General features: G+C 33.4%; 1 protein-coding gene and 1 non-coding gene across 3 annotated transcripts; one reads left to right on the top strand and one right to left on the bottom strand.

Moving 5' to 3' along the window:
* Positions 1-671: 671 nt before the first annotated feature.
* On the bottom strand, positions 672-743 carry TRNAC-GCA (transfer RNA cysteine (anticodon GCA)). The gene has a single exon. It is a non-coding gene; the product is annotated as a tRNA-Cys (tRNA).
* Positions 744-798: 55 nt separating this feature from the next.
* Positions 799-13509, top strand: LOC127790540 (uncharacterized). Of its 2 annotated transcripts, XM_052320103.1 has the most exons (15): positions 799-965; positions 1166-1313; positions 1412-1530; positions 1639-1732; positions 3535-3686; positions 4443-4595; positions 4676-4774; positions 5243-5354; positions 7009-7152; positions 7285-7322; positions 7400-7492; positions 8404-8487; positions 8779-8928; positions 10229-10290; positions 13222-13509. In XM_052320103.1, exons 1-15 carry the CDS (start codon positions 897-899, stop codon positions 13250-13252), a joined length of 1548 nt encoding a protein of 515 aa, XP_052176063.1. In that variant the 5' UTR covers positions 799-896; the 3' UTR covers positions 13253-13509. The 2 variants fall into 2 exon arrangements, with proteins under 2 accessions (XP_052176063.1, XP_052176056.1); XM_052320096.1 differs by lacking the exon at positions 10229-10290.
* The last annotated feature ends 4610 nt before the right edge of the window (positions 13510-18119 follow it).

Below are 18119 nucleotides of genomic sequence, written 5' to 3'. Positions count from 1 at the left end.
AAAATTTTAGGTATGACACTGAACACAGTATATGTAAGTTGTGGGGTATTTAGGAAAGCTCTTAAAATGCGTTGAGGCCAAGGGAGATTAAAAAAAAAAAAAATTTATAGTGCTTAAGTTATCAAATCACTTAAAGCTTTTGAATAATTTTATTTAAACACGTATGTATATATATATATATATATATTCAAAATTTCTTTATACAATGATTGAATTTAAGATTTTTATATATAATAGTTATCTACAAGCTTAAATTTAAAATAAATAATGTCATATGAAATGACATAATTTGAAATATTTAATTTTAAATAGATAGATCATTTAAAGTCCCTCCATTCCAACACAAACCTAAAATACTAGTGTTAGAAACTTAAAATCATATTTTGAAATAAATTTGAATTGAACAAAATTTAAGAAATTATAAATTAAATTAACCAAAATTAATGGTCGAATTTGAAAAATCAACATTTACTATCACCCCACTTGTAAATACTCGGCTCGATAATATTGGTGCATGAATACCCCTTGGATGGTAGCTTACAATTTGCATATATTGTGTTATTCTTTAGAGCTATTTATTTTGAGTTTTAAATTGTTAACATGCTTTTGTTAATATTTTTTCTTTATAAAATCCCTATAAAATATGGACATGAAAAACAAGAAACAAAATAAGGGCCCAACCGGGATCGAACCGGTGACCTCTTGATCTGCAGTCAAATGCTCTACCACTGAGCTATAGACCCAAGATGCGTTTGGTCCTCTCAATTATAAAACTTGAAGAAGTTGTAGTCCTTCCACTTTTCTTCCCGCCTCTCAAGCCTCTACTCTCTCTCTCTCGGCTCTCTCATTCGCCGACTCGCGACTCTGATCAGCAAATCGAAGAGGCATCGACGGACATGGTGACGCGACACGGCATCAAACTCGCCGTATATCTCATCTCGTCTTACTTCGGCGATCTCGTCTCTGTAAACTCTCTCTCCCTCTCTCTCACTTTCTTCTTAGAAACCCTACCTATTATTTGGTTGCAGAGAGAAAAAGTAGGAAAAGAGGATTTCGGTAATCTCTTAACTTTCTTTACGGATTTGTTGAGTTTCCTCGGCAACCAATCTACGGTATCAAGTTGTAGAAATTTTGACAAAAATCCTCTCGTTTTTGTTGGCTACAGAAAGTATGCGAGTGTCTTCTCCGCAGAGGAACCCTATCCTATGCAAACATTATACGGTTCACAGAGCTCAACAAAGTGCAAGTCAGAAACGCTCTTCTCGTGTTAATCCAGCACAACTGCGTCCAAGCCTTCGCTATCCAACAAGATGGTATCGATATTGTGATTGCTATTTATGCTTTAAAGTTGCCAGCACAAACTAAGGAGATTTTTGAAGAACAAAATTCTAAATGATATTTAAGAATGTAGGTGGATTTGGAGAGGCGCCAAAAATTGTAACTCAATACATGGCGTTGTTTGATAACATAATCCACCATATGAGGTTCCCCAAGTTTCTGGCCATTGCCTCTGAAGAATTTGGTAAAGAAGTGAGTTAAATGGGCTTCTATTTTGATTCGGTTTGTTTAATTTTTTTTTTGGCCAAGGTTAGTTTGGCGGTTTAGGTTTATTGATTGTTGATGCCTGATTCTTGGCAGTGCGAAGAAATCCTTGAAGGCTTGCTTCAACATGGTAGGCTTTCACTTAATCAGATTCTGGATAGGCATAAGGAGACATCTCATCAAAGCGAAGGCAAGCATCCCCCTTCCCTCTTGCTCTGATTGTGCGTGCTTTCTTTGAAACTTTTTTCAATACCAAGTTTGTAATACATGGAGTGACTATAACACACTTTGAAAGAGTTGAAGCTGATGTTGATTTCCAAATGTAACCAATAAAAAACATGTCATGTTCTCACTTGAAGTCCTGAATACCAAATTTCTCGTTTTTTAGATAATAACTGGGCTGGGCTTCCTTAAATCAAATCAGAAAGAGTAAAGACAGAAGAGTTTTTGCTACCTTGGAAATATGAATTCTCGATGATGAAAATATGTATGTGTGCCTGGTAGTTCATAGGAAACATGCAAGCAACAAGAGCAAAGCCATTTCCTTTATATCAATGGTCAAAGGGATTACCTATAAATTCTCCATCTGCATTGCTTATGGAGCACAGCATAATCTTATAATGATTCCAGAAATGTTGAATTAACTTATTAAAAGAATAGAAAAAAACAAAATAGAAAACAAAAGACTAAACAAAAGAAAAACAAAAAGAACTATAGCAACAACTTTCTCCTTCTACTTATTTTTGCATCGGCTGTTTCCCAATCATGCAATACCACTATGTGTGCATTTAATTTTGATGCCAATTGAAAGGAAAATTTATCAATGAAGATAAAATTATTTTCTTTGAAGATAATTCTTTTTGAATAAGTTTGTGCTTTTGCAAGTTTACGACAGGTAGTCTCCAATAAAAATCTTTTAAGTTCAATCTGCAGGAAAAACAGCACTGAAATGTAAAAATATTGGAATAGAAAAGAGAACTCTCAGACAGAGCCTGTGATTGGAGTATATGGACTCTGCGAAAAAAACTTCTATTAGTAAGAAGATAAACTCTAGTAGTCAACTATTAATTCGACAAATCTGCATAATGTCCATGGCATGTATAAAATAACGGTCCAGTAGATTGTGCAAACCATATCGAGCAAAGAATGTTGAGGCAAATGTAAATTCTTTGATAACAGAATCATATCGGTTCTACTTATTAACTATGTAGTTCATGATTATGCATGAGTATGCTGACTTGAGAAGGAAGCAGAGTGGGTGGCATTGGCTGAGGCACAATTAGATTTTGCTGCAAAGCTCTACCAATTCATTTAAGTGGGAATCACTCTAGTTCCAACATATAGTGGAGAGGTGAAGCTGATACATTGATAATGGTTTATTGCAGAAAAAAAAGAATGAGCAAATAAGAATTTAAACAAATGCTAAATATGGGCAAATAAGGTCATAGTTATCAAAATTGAATGTCACTGAACTGGTAATGGTAGTAATTTGTACTTCAGTTGTTTCAAGAAAAAATAAATATGATTTACTTTATAGTTCATTAAGTTATGTAACATATGTGGAAGAATAATATATTTATAATAAGGAAGCTTATGGAAGAATGCTTGCAGCTCTTATTTTCTCCAAATTGCATGGGTTGAAATACCTTTACCCGTCCATTCTGGCTTATTTCCATGCAGATTTTTTGTGTACAAACCGTAATTTGTAGCCATACCTTGTGAGTTTTCAAATTTTTATAGCATGTGATCCCTTTTTCCCTCATCCCATAAAAGCTACTGAACTGAACAGGTGCATCTCTTCGTTGCTTTTGTCAAACTGGGCGTTCTCATTTTGTTATGATAACCAGCTATAAAATGGTACATGTTAAAAGCAGAGCTTAATTCTATTGAATGCTTTGGGATTGCTTTGTGCTTTCAGTTGTAGCTTGAGCAAGACACTTTTCTCACCTTCAAATTCTGTTTTTTAAAATTTTCTTCTATATCATTGCCCAGGAAATCATACAGCACAGGATGCTTTACAACAACATTTCAGTAAGCTCATCAATTCTAGATTTGTTGAACGCTGTCCAGCCCATGAGCCTTTTCTTGCACCTCCAGTAGAGGAAGAAACTACAGTGAAGAAACGTGGTGCAAAATCTGCTAAGGTGGTTTTGTTCTAAAATCTTTCCCATTGACATTGACCCATTTTATTCAATTTCATGAGATGCTGTCTTGTTATTCTGTAAAAAATTATATCCGTATTGATGAGTACATGATCCATAAACTATAGTAAAGGAAATCACTTTTTTTTTTTGGGGGGGTGGGGGGGGGGGGGGGGGGGGGGGGAGGTGGTGGCATCTATTTACAGCGTTGGAATATTAATAAAAAAAGAGAAAGACCCATACCAGTAGAAGCTAGCCATTTGCTAGAGAGAAATTTGCATTAATAATTCATCAATATCTTGATGAAGAGTCATCTTTGGCTTTAGAACTTTCTTGTGGAAACTTATGTTTTAAATATGATCACAACATACAACAGGTTACGGGTGGTTTGTATTTGGATTGATATTAACTCTAGTTCAAATGATTTTAACTAAAGTATCCTACTCTATGGTGCGGATTCATGTTCCCAAACATTTTATAAATGTACGCAAGGAAAATACAATTGAAGATAACAATGCCATCTCTTTCATTTTTCTGTTGCAAATGAACCCATTTATGAGGGTGGGCTGTTTTGGGGTTTGTAATTATAGAAAAAATCCCCTTTGGATGGTTTCTCTTTCTTCTTTCGTAAGAGAATGGATATTAGCTTATTTTCTTTCATAAGCTGCCTCCATGTTTTTATGTGGATAGTTTTTCATACCTCTTGTTGGTTAACAACTTGGATTGTCAGAATTAATGTACTTGTATGCATTAATATAGGTGATGGAAGAATCACAGACTATTGAACAACGTGCTTTAGAGGCAGCAGCTCCTATGGAAGCATTGAGATTCCTAGTTGAATCACATGCTGAGACTGATGATCATGGACAAGTCAATGAGGAAAACCCCACTGGCATGACAGCTGGAGAAAAGGTTGTTATAATGGTTCTCATTGAATTCTAGGGTTCAACCATATGATGATTTGGCATTTCCTATTTTTGTTGCACTAGTAGGTTGGTTCAGAGTTGGATACAGAAGGTGCGAATAAGAGAAAGAAAGAAGTTCTGTGGCGTGCAAATTTCGAAGAATTTGTAAGACGCCTTAGGCATAAGGTAGGTGTCCTTATTGTTATGAAATGTTATGTTTATATTCAAACAAATGAAGTGAATGCTATTTGCTTTCCATTCTTTTATACCTTGATAGAAGCATAATCATTTAGTTGTAAATGCTTTGACTTAGCAATCAATGTAAAGACAATCAGCTTCTTGTTCATCCATTGATCTTCCATGTGTTCTTTAGTATACTGCCATATGTAAAGAACCTGGAAGCATCTTCAGAGGTGGCTTCAATTGGTTTTTCTAGTGTTAAATGTACTTTGATGAAGGCAGATTGGAGGAAAGTTGTTCGCAAGTGCTGTTTAGTCACTGATATATCTACCTGTTGCACCAAATGAATGAAGCATGTGGCATTTATGCAATCTATAGTTGCACAGACTTCAAATGTGCTATATGTTATCTTTTACTAATGTTTTCTTTCATTTTAAAGTTGTCAAAAAATAGTAATCTATCTACATGTTCTAGGCTTGCATTGAAAATGTAAGAACACGGCTTGATGATGGAACTGCTATTGTACTACGTGCAATTTTGGATGCAACTAGAAGTGCAGAGGTTAAAGTTAAATTAGAAGAATCAGGTGACCTATCTCATGTGCTTTTTATTCTGTGTTTGGGATATTGTGATTTAATTGTTAATTAATTTTTGCAATCCTGTATTGATGAACTAAATGAAGCAGTATGGGAAAACTAAGGAATCAAGAGTAGTGTTTCCTGATAGTGATTGTGTGCTGGCCGGTGTTCATAATTTTTATGTTTAGGATTTAGTAGGTGATGAAGGAATTTGAAACTCTTTAAAGAGAAGTTACATGTTTTTTTCTGGGTTGGGAAAGGTCAGGGTCAAGGATATGAATGCTATTTCATCATGTATTCATTAGGTACCACTCTGACCTTATTATGTGTGTTAAAGCTTTTTATTTGCATAACCCATTTAACCTCCCTTTCAGCTTTAAAGAAACTTTACAAACGTCTAAAATACTGGATGCACACCTATCCACTTAAACCATTCTGTCCTGATTTTGAGTAAAATTCTCTATAATCTCACATTCTTTCTGATACTATATCAAAATTGATTTTTTCTTGGGATAACTTGGTCTCCAAGTCTCACAATGACATTAAATTCAATATAAAGATATTTAAATTCATAATAATGATAATATAAACATCATTCCACATAAAAAGTAATTATTTTTGTTAGTTTTTTAATTAGAATCCATTGTGTTAGCAAAGAAAAGAAATGTACTATATTTGTAGATTTTACTCCGAATGAAGTTTTATAAATTGTCATGTCATCCATGTATTGTCCAGCCTTGGAGATACATGTCCTAGGTGTATCCAAAACGAAACTAAATAATAAAATATTATGATACCTCGTTGTGTGTTCATCACATATCTTGGAATGTCTGATGAGTATCCGTACAGTATCCGTACGTGACATAACATGGACATAGGTATGATATCCAAAATAAAGTCTCTGTACTTGCTAGGTGCTAAGTTTAAACATATAACCTTTTGTGTGAACTAAGCTCATTAAGTGCAACATGAAGAACAACTTTGGTTAATGGTGTTTACAGAAACAAAAGGTAATAACTAGGCAAATTTAAGTAAATTGAGGCTCTAATTGGAATTGGTTCTGAAGGACTTGCCTGTTCTGGTAAACATTGAACTTTGAAATAGCACCAAATCACAAGATGTTGAAATTTCTGTTCTAGACTTCCTATGAAATCCTTTTTCTTGAAGTGTGAAAACTGTAATCCTAAGATTTTGAACTCAGAGCTCCGGCAAAAATGATACTGGATTTTTCATCTTTATTTAAGATTTTACTAAATGTATATGCCTTCCCCTAATTTGCATCAGTTCAATCACTGTAAAAAAATAGTTCGTCTTTTTTTTCTTTGTGCATGGTCTTGTACTGCAATTGATATATTACAATGATATTGCTTTGTCATCTGTATTTAAGATATTACCAGATATGTATGCTTTCTTCTACTTTGCCTTGGATCATTTTTACATGCTGTAATCTAATTTGCCTCAGAAAATAGTTACTTCTTTTATTCTCTTTATGTGTTACTTTCACTGCAGCTGTTTATTTTGTTTTCTTCATATTTCTTTCATGAACTTTCTGCTTGGATAGGCTTGCAATTTAGTTCATATGATCACTTAAAAGTTGGCTTGATCATAATGTGTTACTTTTTGCACTCTCGTCTTCACCATCTCTTCTTGCTTTATTTTCAGTTCCTCTCTCCATGAATACTATTTTTGAAGAGGTGATAAAGAATGAAGAAGGTCGTACCATGACATTAGAACATGTCAGAGCTGCTTTAGTACAATTGGGTTGTCATCTTCCTGCAATAGGGATAGATGAAACTTATAGCATAGGTAACTTATTGTTATTTACGCTGCTTGTTTCTGCTTGGAAAATTAAATATGGCTTGTAAATGGGACCTGTACTGTTACGGAAGATTGAAATTTCCCTTTGTGTCTACTGATACCCATGTACATCTTGTACAGATTTGAAGAGCATTATTGAACTGGCTCAGAATGAGGAGGTCTTTGCATTGTTGTTTTCAGGTGTTACTTTATGTCAGTTAGTGAGAGAAAAGTCTAAACTCATATCCTGTGACAGGTGGAATCAATTGTGTTGAGGAGATACGGGAGGGAGGCTTATAGGATGTTCAGGTTACTCTCAAAGGCTGGTCATCTACTGGAGACTGATAAGGTTACTTATTCTGATTGGCAAATTTGCTTAAATTCTGTTCACTGGCAATTGATTTGAAAAGAAGGCTCGTTGCAATTTTGCTTGAATAAGCATATCTCCCTTTCCTTCCATCAAAATTGTCTATCTAATTTTAAATGTTTGTTTTGACTGTTGATCTGGCAAAGAATTAGCCACTATATGGATCTTTTGTGATATTGTCTTGGATTTAAGTTCTGGAATATGGCATAACACTAGTTGCATCATTTATAGAGCACATTTTTAGCATTACACAATGAACCAACAAACTATGAGACTGCATTTGTAGAAGATTTAAGTGATACTTGTGTGCCCTTTCCATGATGCTTAAAGTAGTATTAGCCTTGCCTGGAAGGCCCACTGCAAGTAAGTCAAAATTGATATTTGTGACTGGTTCATTCTTACAAATAGATTTACATATTGACGTAGCAACCATTTAGTCTAGGTAGTGGCTCAGGAAGGAATTACCATGGGAAAGAAAGAGATGTTGCAGAATGCTAAATTCCTCCTTCCCTTGCCAGATAATAAATGATAGATTATCACCTTCAAAAGGATTATGTTTTAGTGGAATTTAGTTTTCATATGCTCCTTTATCATGAATATTTATGTAGATTAATCTCATTTTGCAATTTGTTATCAATATTCTTGCATATGGATGAGTCTAGAATATAAACCATCTGAATGATTCAATTTATGCTTAAGCTTCGTGCAGAATTTGTTGTCCACTTGCTGCTTATTATTGATTTCAGCAAATGGTACACTTTTATATTCAAATAAGGAAAACAATCTCTCTTTGTTCAGTCTTTAAGCATTCTATATTATTGCTTGCTTTGTTCAGTCTTTAACATGAAGGAACTTGTTCGGTGTATATTTGACCCATGATTTTTATTCTACAGATTTCAGATTCCACTTTTGTTGAAAAGAAGGATACAGCAAAGATTCTATTTAAGCTCTGGAAGGATGATTACTTACATATGGAGGTAAATGGTATTTTCGGTATTCATTGGCTTCATTTTCACATGCAAAATGAGACCAGACGATATGCCGGAAGAAGAAAGAAATTACTTAGCATTATTTTGCCTATTCCTATTTTTTTATTTTATACATAGAAGTGTTGAATGCTGGAGCTGAATAAATCTTCGTAGTTGGATCCAGGACCCAATTAACCTTCTACTGAGCAAATGAAATTTATTATATCTATGTCTCTAGAGTTTACAACTGATTGTTGATATCATTTGTTTAACAATGCTGATAATTTCTCACCCGTGCAGAAAGTGGTTACATATGGAATTAAACAGTCGCAGTTCCTGTTGTGGAAAGTGAATAAGCGTACTCTTTGGGAACATGTTTTAGATGAGATGTACCATGCTGCATTAAATTTGAGACTACGAATTGCACATGAGCAAGAACAAGAAAAAGAGGTTTGTTAATAACTACACTGACTATTAACATTTTACTGGATATTTCATGTGACCAAAACTGTTTTCATGTTTATTGGGGTACTGTTGGTTCTCAATTGTCTGTTTGACTAATGAACTGGATTGATGGCTCGGACTTTTATTCTTACCCTGTTCTCAACCATGTGTCATTGGTTTTTAAATGTTTAACTGGAACAACAGTAGATTTTTTTTTTTTTTGGGATTGGGGGTGGGGGGGTTAACATGGGTTGTAGGCTTTGCCCGACTAATTTCCTATGGATCCATGTACACCGATCCACACACACGGACCAGGTAAGGGTGGCGGTCATGGCCTGAAGAACTAGCCTTCACTTGTTCTTCCATGGATTGAATCTTGAATTAACTAAAGTTCATTGTTCCAACAGCGTTTGAGCTACCCGTTGGGTTTTAGGTCTGTGGGTCAGTACTTTTAACCAGTAGAGATCCTACTAGCCCTGTCAACGTGCGTACAAGACCACACTGTGTTCGCTAATGTTTGTGTTCTTTGTGCTTACTGTTTCTTAGATTTTTAGGGGCCGTTTCTTTGTGCAATAATAGAACTTCGACTTATCAAGCCTGAGAATCCATGTAGTGTGTCTTAACTGCTGCAAACAATGGCAATTATTAGCAGTACGCCCGGAAACCATAATTATTAAAACTGGATGGTTCGGCTGGTTGGACCGTGAACTGGCCACTGTACATGTCCTGTTCAAGTAAAAGGCCAGACAAGAATATAAGCTGGTCAAAACCAGCTGCCCTTTTTTTTTTTTTTTTGTGAACCAATCAAACTGATCTGTTTTAATTTTTATTCTAGAGTACTAAATGGTCCCTGATGTCTAAAGATTGTAAATTAGTCCTTCCACCGGTTCTTTAAAAATCAATTTATTATATTTTACATATGAATTTTTGAATCAGCATTTAGACCTTTGAACTAGTACCTCGTCCGGTTCAATGACTGGCCCAGTTTCAGTAACCATGCCAATAACACTAGCACCCTCTATTGCAGGACCGTCACTGGATGGGTTCATGGTATGTGTTCCATGCCTTTTGTTGTAAAGTTGACATATGGAACTTGTGAAACATAGAAATAAATATGCTGGAGACATTCTTCTTCAATTTTGTGCTGTTAATCATATAGCTAGAGAATATTGTTAGATTAATAACAAAACCAAAATTCAGGAATGTCAAAACTTATAGCTTAAATATTTGATAGAAAAGTTTAAGATTCATGGAAAAATCACTATAAAGGTTACCTGCTTTGACAAATACTGCTCCATTGATGCAGTTAATGTTGACCACCTGTACTCAAAAGAAAATGTCGTGCTTAAAAGAAAATGTCTGTCCCATGTAAGTTTGTGGAATTCTCTTCAGAGTTTAAAATCTACTTTTTGAAATTAACATGCAGAAATTTATTTACTTTTGAAATTTGTCCGTTTTTATTAGTATGTTATACTATTGCAGTGGAGAAGAACAAACAAATTAAATGTGGAGGAAAATGGTTACTTCCTTGAAAAACACAACAAAGGTAGTTCTTGGAGAAACAAATGGTAGAGCCTCAAACTTTAAGGAGTCTTGGTGGTGGAATGAAGAGGTACAATTGAAAATTAGAAATAAGAAAACTTATTATAAGGTTGCATATTAGTGCAGCAATGAAGAAAACCTAAAAAATTATAAAGAAGCGAAAAATGCAGCAAAAAGAGTTGTTAGTGAAGTAAGGTAAAAAATATATGAGAATCTATATAAATGACTTGATACAAAAGATGGAGAAAGGGATATATATAAATTAGCTAAAGCAAGAGAAAGAAAAACAAGGGATCTAAATAAAGTGAAATGCATAAAAGATGAAAATTAAAATGTATTAGTGAATGAGAGAGCGATTAGGGAGAGATGGAATGAGTATTTCACAAAATTATTCAATGATGGTGGGGACACAAAAGTTAGGTTAGGACATCTTAGTAACTCCGAAGGGAACGTGAGTTATGCATTTTATTGACGCATAAGTTTAAAAGAAATATGGCAAGCATTAAAAAGATGAAAAATTATAAGACGGTGGGACCGGATAATATGTCAATAGAAGTATGAAAATGCATGGGAGAAGAGGGCATCTCCTGGCTAACGAAATTATTTAACGTGATCCTTAAATCAAAAAAATGCTAGATGCGTGGAAGAAGAGTACTTGAGTTCCTATATACAAGAGCAAAGGAGATGTTCAAAACTGTGAAAATTACAAATGAATTAAGTTAATGAGTCATACCACAAAACTCTGGGAGAGAGTAATAGAGCAGAAGCTCAGGAAAAAAAAACAGACGTATCAGAAAATCAATTTGGTTTCATGTCTGGTAGGTTAAAAATGGAAGCTATATACCTATTGACGCGCCTAATGGAAAGGTATCGGAATCATCAGAAAGACCTGCATATGGTGTTTATAGATCTAGAAAATGTCTATGATAGGGTTCCTAGAGAAGCATTATGTTTTAGAGAAGAAAGGAGTTCGAATAGCCAAGTCCTTTAAGGACATGTATCACGGTGCAGAGACAAGGGTCAGAACATGCGGAGTGGATATTGAACCGTTTAAAATTACAATGGAACTGCATTAAGGTTCTGCACTAAATCCATATTTATTTGCTTTAGTAATGGATGGACTCACAAAACATATTCAAATAGAGGTGCCATGGTATATGCTATTTGCAAATGATATAGTGTTGGTGGATGAAACAAAAGATGGAGTGAACACTAAGCTTGAGTTGTGAAGAAATAATTTAGAATCTAAGTGATTTAAATTAAGTAGAAGGAAAACAAAATATATGGAATGTAAATTTAGTAAGAATGCAACAGTGAAGGATGTTATAATAAAATTGGAGGACCAAATCATACAAAGAAAAGATCATTTTTGATATTTGGGATCAGTGATTCAAAAAGACGGAGAAATTCACGAGGATGTCACACATAGAATTAAGACAAGTTGGCTAAAATGGAGAAATGTATCGAGGTGTTATGTGATATAAAATCTCACTAAAATTGAAAAAAAAATTCTATAGAACAGTTATAAGACTAATTTTGTTGTATGGCTCAGAATGTTGGGCATTCAAATACTAGCATGAGTAAAAGACGAATGTAGCGGAGATGATGATACTAAGATAGATGTGCGGCCATACAAGAAAAGATAAAATTAGAAATGATGTTATTCGTAATAAGGTAGGAATAGTGTCAACCGAGGAGAAGATGAGAGAGACTAGACTAAGATGGTTTGGTCATGTGAGAAGAAGACCAAGAGACGCTATTGTGAGGAGAGTTGATAAAATGGAATAATTAGTCAAAAAAAAAAGAGATAGAGACAGAGCTAAGAAAACTTTAGGAGAGACATTAAATTTTGATATGAAATGTTCGGGTTTAAATGAAAATATGACAAAAGACAGAAATATATGGAAGTCTAGAATTCATGTAGTTAACCCCACATAGTGGGATAAAGACTAGATATGTTAGATTATTGCAGCCATACTCTAGCCACCTATTAATTCAGATACAAAAACAAAAACAGAAGAACCAGACAAAAAAAGTTCTTAAAAAACAAAAATAAATAAATAAACAAAGTCACTGCGTTAATTGATTGTAAAAGCTCACTTTATTATATATGGTGTATTTTCTAGTTGAACTTGAAATGGGAACCAATTGGGTTATAGTTCCTTGTCTGTAATACAGGCATCTAAATTCCACCTTGCTGGAATTGAAGGGCCTTACTGCCATGATATTAGCATGTTGTTTTGAGATTGACGGTTCTTTTAGGATAACTATTTTGTTGAATTTAGAGGGATGTAACACTGCCAAAAGAGGTTCTTGAGACTCATGAAGCTCGATTTCAGTAATAAATTTGTGGCTAAGTTCACTACTGTTTGTTGCCTGAAATGATTTCTGCAACATGGTTCTCTGCCCCTTACCATAATGGCCCCGGCCTGGATTCTCCATTTCTTTTCTGATTGGTAGTTGAAGTTAGGATAATGGCGGTTTTGAAAATTGAGTTAATGGGATAAAATCAGAATATATGTTTGAGACTTGGGAAGTTCAATTCGAAAGTAAATGTATGCCCTAATTCACTGCTACATCTTTGACTTTTTCTGAAGTGCAATATTCTTTCCTGGATATTTGAAATCCTCCCTGGCCCCTGGGATTAAGTTCTTTAATGTTGCTTGCAGTCTTCTCCTGTTGTTGCAACCATGATGACGTTTCTTTTGGCACTGTTGTATTTTATGCACTAATCATTTATATGACGATGTCTGCCAGATCCTTCAACTACAAAGAGAACAGCTTGTAGGGGAATTGGCCAAGAGATACAGGCGCTGGAGAAAAGTCAGGATTGTTTTGGAATCTTCCCTGATGAAGCTTGATGATGCTATTATGCTCTTCCATGACTTTTAAATGTAATTTCATGATGCCTAAATCTGCGGCCTATACACATTTAGTTATGTGATTTTGCTCAAACAAGGTCAAAATAATGGAGGGCTGCGATTTTAACATCCAAATTTTCAGCCAAAAACAAAAAAAATACAAATCCAAATTGACCTTCCATAATTAGATATTTCTCTCTTTTCTGAACTTTTTTTTTTTTTTGCGCATCCTAATAAACACTTTAATAGACAATTTGGTGGACACTGTCATAGGATCTTAGGGCATCTCTAATGTTGGGCATCAAATTTGACACCATTTTGGTCTCAAAAGTAGTAGTTTACACCAAATTTTTCAAAACCAAATTGGTGCAGAAAACATCTTTAATTTTTTTTTATAAATAATTATTTAATTAATATTATTTAATTTATTTAACTTAGCATAATATTATTAGAAATAATTAGTAGTTTAGAATTAAGGATAGAAAACATTTTATTTTTAAGTCATGTTGTTTTTTTATTTTAATTTTTTTCTGTTTTTATCTTGTATTTTTAATTTAAGTTAATAGAAATGTTATTGTTTTTTATTATATTATTGAGTTTTTACATTAAGAATATTTTCTTTTTATCAAGTAATTATTGAAATAATTAAAAAACTTTCATAACAAAGTTAATTTATTTTATAAACATGATATTTATAATATATATTAAATATTTTAAAATATATTTAATATTATACTCATTTTATAGATCTTAATAGAATATTTTTATTGATATATATTTTTTATAATAATTTAATGTATATTTTTAATTATTAATTAAAATATATAAATATAATAAAAGTAATAAAGGATATAATGGGAATAATTTGTTTTAAAATTATAACAAGAGGAGCAAAATTAAAAATAAAACTAAAAAGTAATTTGATGTTGAATGAATAGTATAATACTAAATTGGTGATTGAAGTTTTTGCCCAACACTAAATTAGTGTATTCATTGGTGCGGAACCATTGGAGATGCTCTAAAAGTATAGTTAAGAACACAAATTGTGTTGTAGTAGAAATTTTGATCTCTGTATTTAAGAACCAGTTTTCGTCTATATTATTGCTATTCCTATATATATATATATATATATATATTGCACTGATAGGAATAGCAACAATAATTTCCCATCAGGGAGCAGCAGGCGGAAGGATTATACACACCAACCAGCCATGCATGCATGCATCATCACCAACTATATAATTTATGAAGAAGGAATTAGGAGGAGGAAATTAAAGAAGCCTTAATCTGATAATTTATTTCAAGTGATGTTAATTAGTGAATTTATACGACACAAGAAGATTGAAACGTAAAGAATCATGATAGATGTACACCTATTTTGTATATTTTAGGTTACATAAGGGAGTATTATGATCAAAATATCCTGTGCTTCACATGCGCCTCACGCGCCTCTATGCGCCTCATGAAGAGTTTTTTTGTCATAATATCTTTTTATGTAGTTTAAGATGTATAAAATAGATGTACCAATAACAATTTTTTAAACATAAATTGTCCGCCTTCTTACTGTACGCATTAATTATTATCTCCATGCATGGCTTGGCTTGGCCTGGCTTGGGTCAACGTTTTGAGCTGGGAAGAAAGAAGAGGCCGCGCGCGCTATACTTTGGAAAAAGCAAACAAAAGAAAAAGAAATGGAGACAACCCCAATCCCAAGTCAGTCGCCATGCATGCATGCATGGTCGATGAATTACAGAGACAAAAGACGACTATATATGACAAATTAATTAGGATATTATTTTGTCTCAACATCTAGGAATTATTCAACTTCCATTTTAATTTTAAAGGTTGGTTCGAATTTGACAACTCACCCAATTGGACGACTAAGCTGCTTAATTAATTACGTGTTATGGGGTTGTTCCCTTCCCTGTACATATATGGAAATTACTTGGATATATATACTCATGCGCCATGCATTTAATAAAAGCCTCAATTGAGGAAGAGAGAATAGAAATTAAATAATTGAAAATAAAAAAGGAGAAGAAAGTAATTAACTAATGCACATACCAGAAGAAGTCAGCTAAAAGCAAACAAAGGACAATATTAACGCGGAGATGCTGCCATCCTAATAAGTGCTCAGCTGCAGTAACCCATTCTTCTGGCAATTAATTAAAGATAAAAAAACATCATTAATACTTAATTATACTAATAATATTAATTTTACCAATTCCTTGGTTTCTAGAAAACGAAGAAAAGAGGGCGCAACATCCCTAATAAAATACTGTTACTTTTTTGTTTTTATTTCTTTTATTTATGTAATGGAAGAAAATCTGCCCATTAATTTGATGACTTTGGGCCAAACCCTTTAAAATAGAGTGACGTGACGTATTAATTGCTTAGGGAATGCATGTTAATTGTTGATAAAGGTGGTATTAAAACTAGATCGGCCCTATAGAAGAAGTGAGGTCTACCGATCGACCGAGCCATGCATTACATTGAATTGAAGCAATTGGTTAATTTGAGGTAATTTTCTTACACTGTTGTGATGGCATACACTTGGCAAACTCGGCAAATGAAGACAGAGTGGCGATGTAGTGGTGAGGTGAGGCGATGCGGCAGTGAGAGGAAGGTGGAGAAAGGGTTGGCGGCGGAAGAAAGGTGACGGGAGCAAAAAGAGGAGAGAGAGGGGGTGAATAGAGATTTCAAATTGACCTTTTTAACCCCAAAACTAACTGTAGGGTAAAATTACTTTTTATATAATACTCCAAGAGTCCAGAAAATAGTAGTATATATCGAGAATAAGTAAGGAAAGAAATAACACCAGCTGAATATTTTTTAGGTTGAATGTGGACAAAGAACTCCGGGGTTAAGTATACTTGACTTAGGGAAGCTCAAGGATGAGTGACCCCCTGAGAAGTTTGCGTAGGCCCATCATGGTAAGTTGTTCCGGTCCTTCCTATCGCTCGATGCGAGATATTACACTTTAACACCCCTTAAGGGGTTAAAAGGGAGGGGGAGTGAACAAAATCGCACTCCGATAGCTGCCACATGGAATGTTTACTTGGTCTGAAAGGCACAAACAGGAACAAGACTCGAGTTGACAAATCAAAAAATAAGAGAAATATCGAATGACTCTCATTCTCTCACTCAGAGGCTGTTTGGCTTACCATTTTTTATTGAAACTTTTAAGTTAGTTAACTGTTAGTATATAAGTTGTGTTGCTAAGTTAATAGTTATGTGTTTGATTGGTAAAATCTGATAAGTTGTCACACTATAAGAAAACAACATTTTAGAGATGAATTTTTTAGATTGATTTTAAGAAGGAACTCTTTTGAGACGGATTTAGAGACGGAAAAAATCCGTCTCAAATTAGAGATAAATTTAGAGACAAAAAAAGCCATCTCCCTATTTTGAGATGGATTTTTTTCATGTCTCTAATTAAAAAAATTTGTCTCTAATTAGAGATGGTGAAAAATCCGTCTCGGATTTGAGACAGATTTTTTACCGTCTCTAATGAGAAATTAAATATAATTATTTAATTTAAAGTCTATTGAAAGTTTATTTAAATATATTAATAATAAAATAAGAAATAAAAAATTTAAACTAAATATAAAATTTTATAGAACACACGCTCCATTTTAATTAGTAATTAATATTAATAATATATACACTACATTTTAATATTATAAAACTCTATAAATAAAATATATACTAAACATACACTACATTTTAAATTTTGAGGATGTAAAATGGGAAAATCAAATATTAAAAAATAATTAAATTAAAAGTTAATTAATCTAAGATTTAAGATGATTAAATAATTAAAAAACCTTTAAATCAATTCAAAAAAATGTTAAATAAAAAAATTATAGACATGTAATAATAAATATATAAATAATTTTCTTATATGAATCAACAAAAAATAATAGTGCTACCTATGCTACTCATGTTACATTCAGTAGATGTTCAACTAACATTTATCCATATATCTATTATATTCATCTCATGAATATTGGCACGTGACTCATTATTCTTTAATATTAATATTTCATACTAATTAAAAGTAGTAGTCCATGTGTCAGTTTCTAATCAATTTATCATATTTTTCTTCCGTGAAAACTAAGAATTGTCCATTTATTTAAGGATGATAGGTTAAAGACATGTTCAATTTAATCCCTAAAGATTTCAACAATACCAGTTATAGTAAGATGGTGAATACCTTTACTATAAGAATTTAGACTTGTTCTGATAAACTAATTTGTCACAATAGGTATGAAAATTTTGACATCATACTTATTGTAACGAAATGACATTACAATAAAATAATAGTTTAAAGACAAATTTTTGAGACGGAATTTTTTGAGACAAATTTAGCGGTGGGAGAGACAGGAGAAAATCCATCTCTAAATAATAATAATAATAATATTAAAAAAAGATATATATATATATCTATATTAAAAAAAAAAAGAGAAGACAAGCGGACCGGGTCGGATCCGCCTACTAAAAGGGAAGGTCGACTTGTGCTGATCAGGCCAGATATAAATAGGATGGGGTCGATGGTGGGAGCTAAAAGTTTCCCCACCAATTTTGCTCTCTCTCAATTTTCTCTCAACAACACCTTTCTAAATCACCGATTTATGCCATGTATCCAGCCGTTCGATTGTCGATCCGACAACGTTTTAACTATGAAAGTGAACTCGATGCACAAGTAGATAAGTCTTTCAGTTTCATCAGCATATTTCTTTTCAGTATATATCCATGATATATATACGTATATGTGGGATTTGGGTGTTTGGT

The sequence above is a fragment of the Diospyros lotus genome, chromosome 1, assembly GCF_014633365.1.
Source record: "Diospyros lotus cultivar Yz01 chromosome 1, ASM1463336v1, whole genome shotgun sequence".
Lineage (NCBI taxonomy): Eukaryota > Viridiplantae > Streptophyta > Magnoliopsida > Ericales > Ebenaceae > Diospyros > Diospyros lotus.
Note: the sequence above shows the minus strand (reverse complement) of the source record. Positions and strands in the feature narration are given on the sequence as shown.

Excerpts from the sequence above, each read along its gene's own strand:
- LOC127790540 (XM_052320096.1), top strand. The coding sequence starts at position 897 with ATGGTGACGCGACACGGCATCAAACTCGCCGTATATCTCATCTCGTCT. Across the intron at positions 966-1,165 it reads ACTTCGGCGATCTCGTCTCT|AAAGTATGCGAGTGTCTTCT; the intron begins GTAAACTCTCTC and ends TGTTGGCTACAG. Across the intron at positions 8,929-13,221 it reads AGCAAGAACAAGAAAAAGAG|ATCCTTCAACTACAAAGAGA; the intron begins GTTTGTTAATAA and ends GATGTCTGCCAG.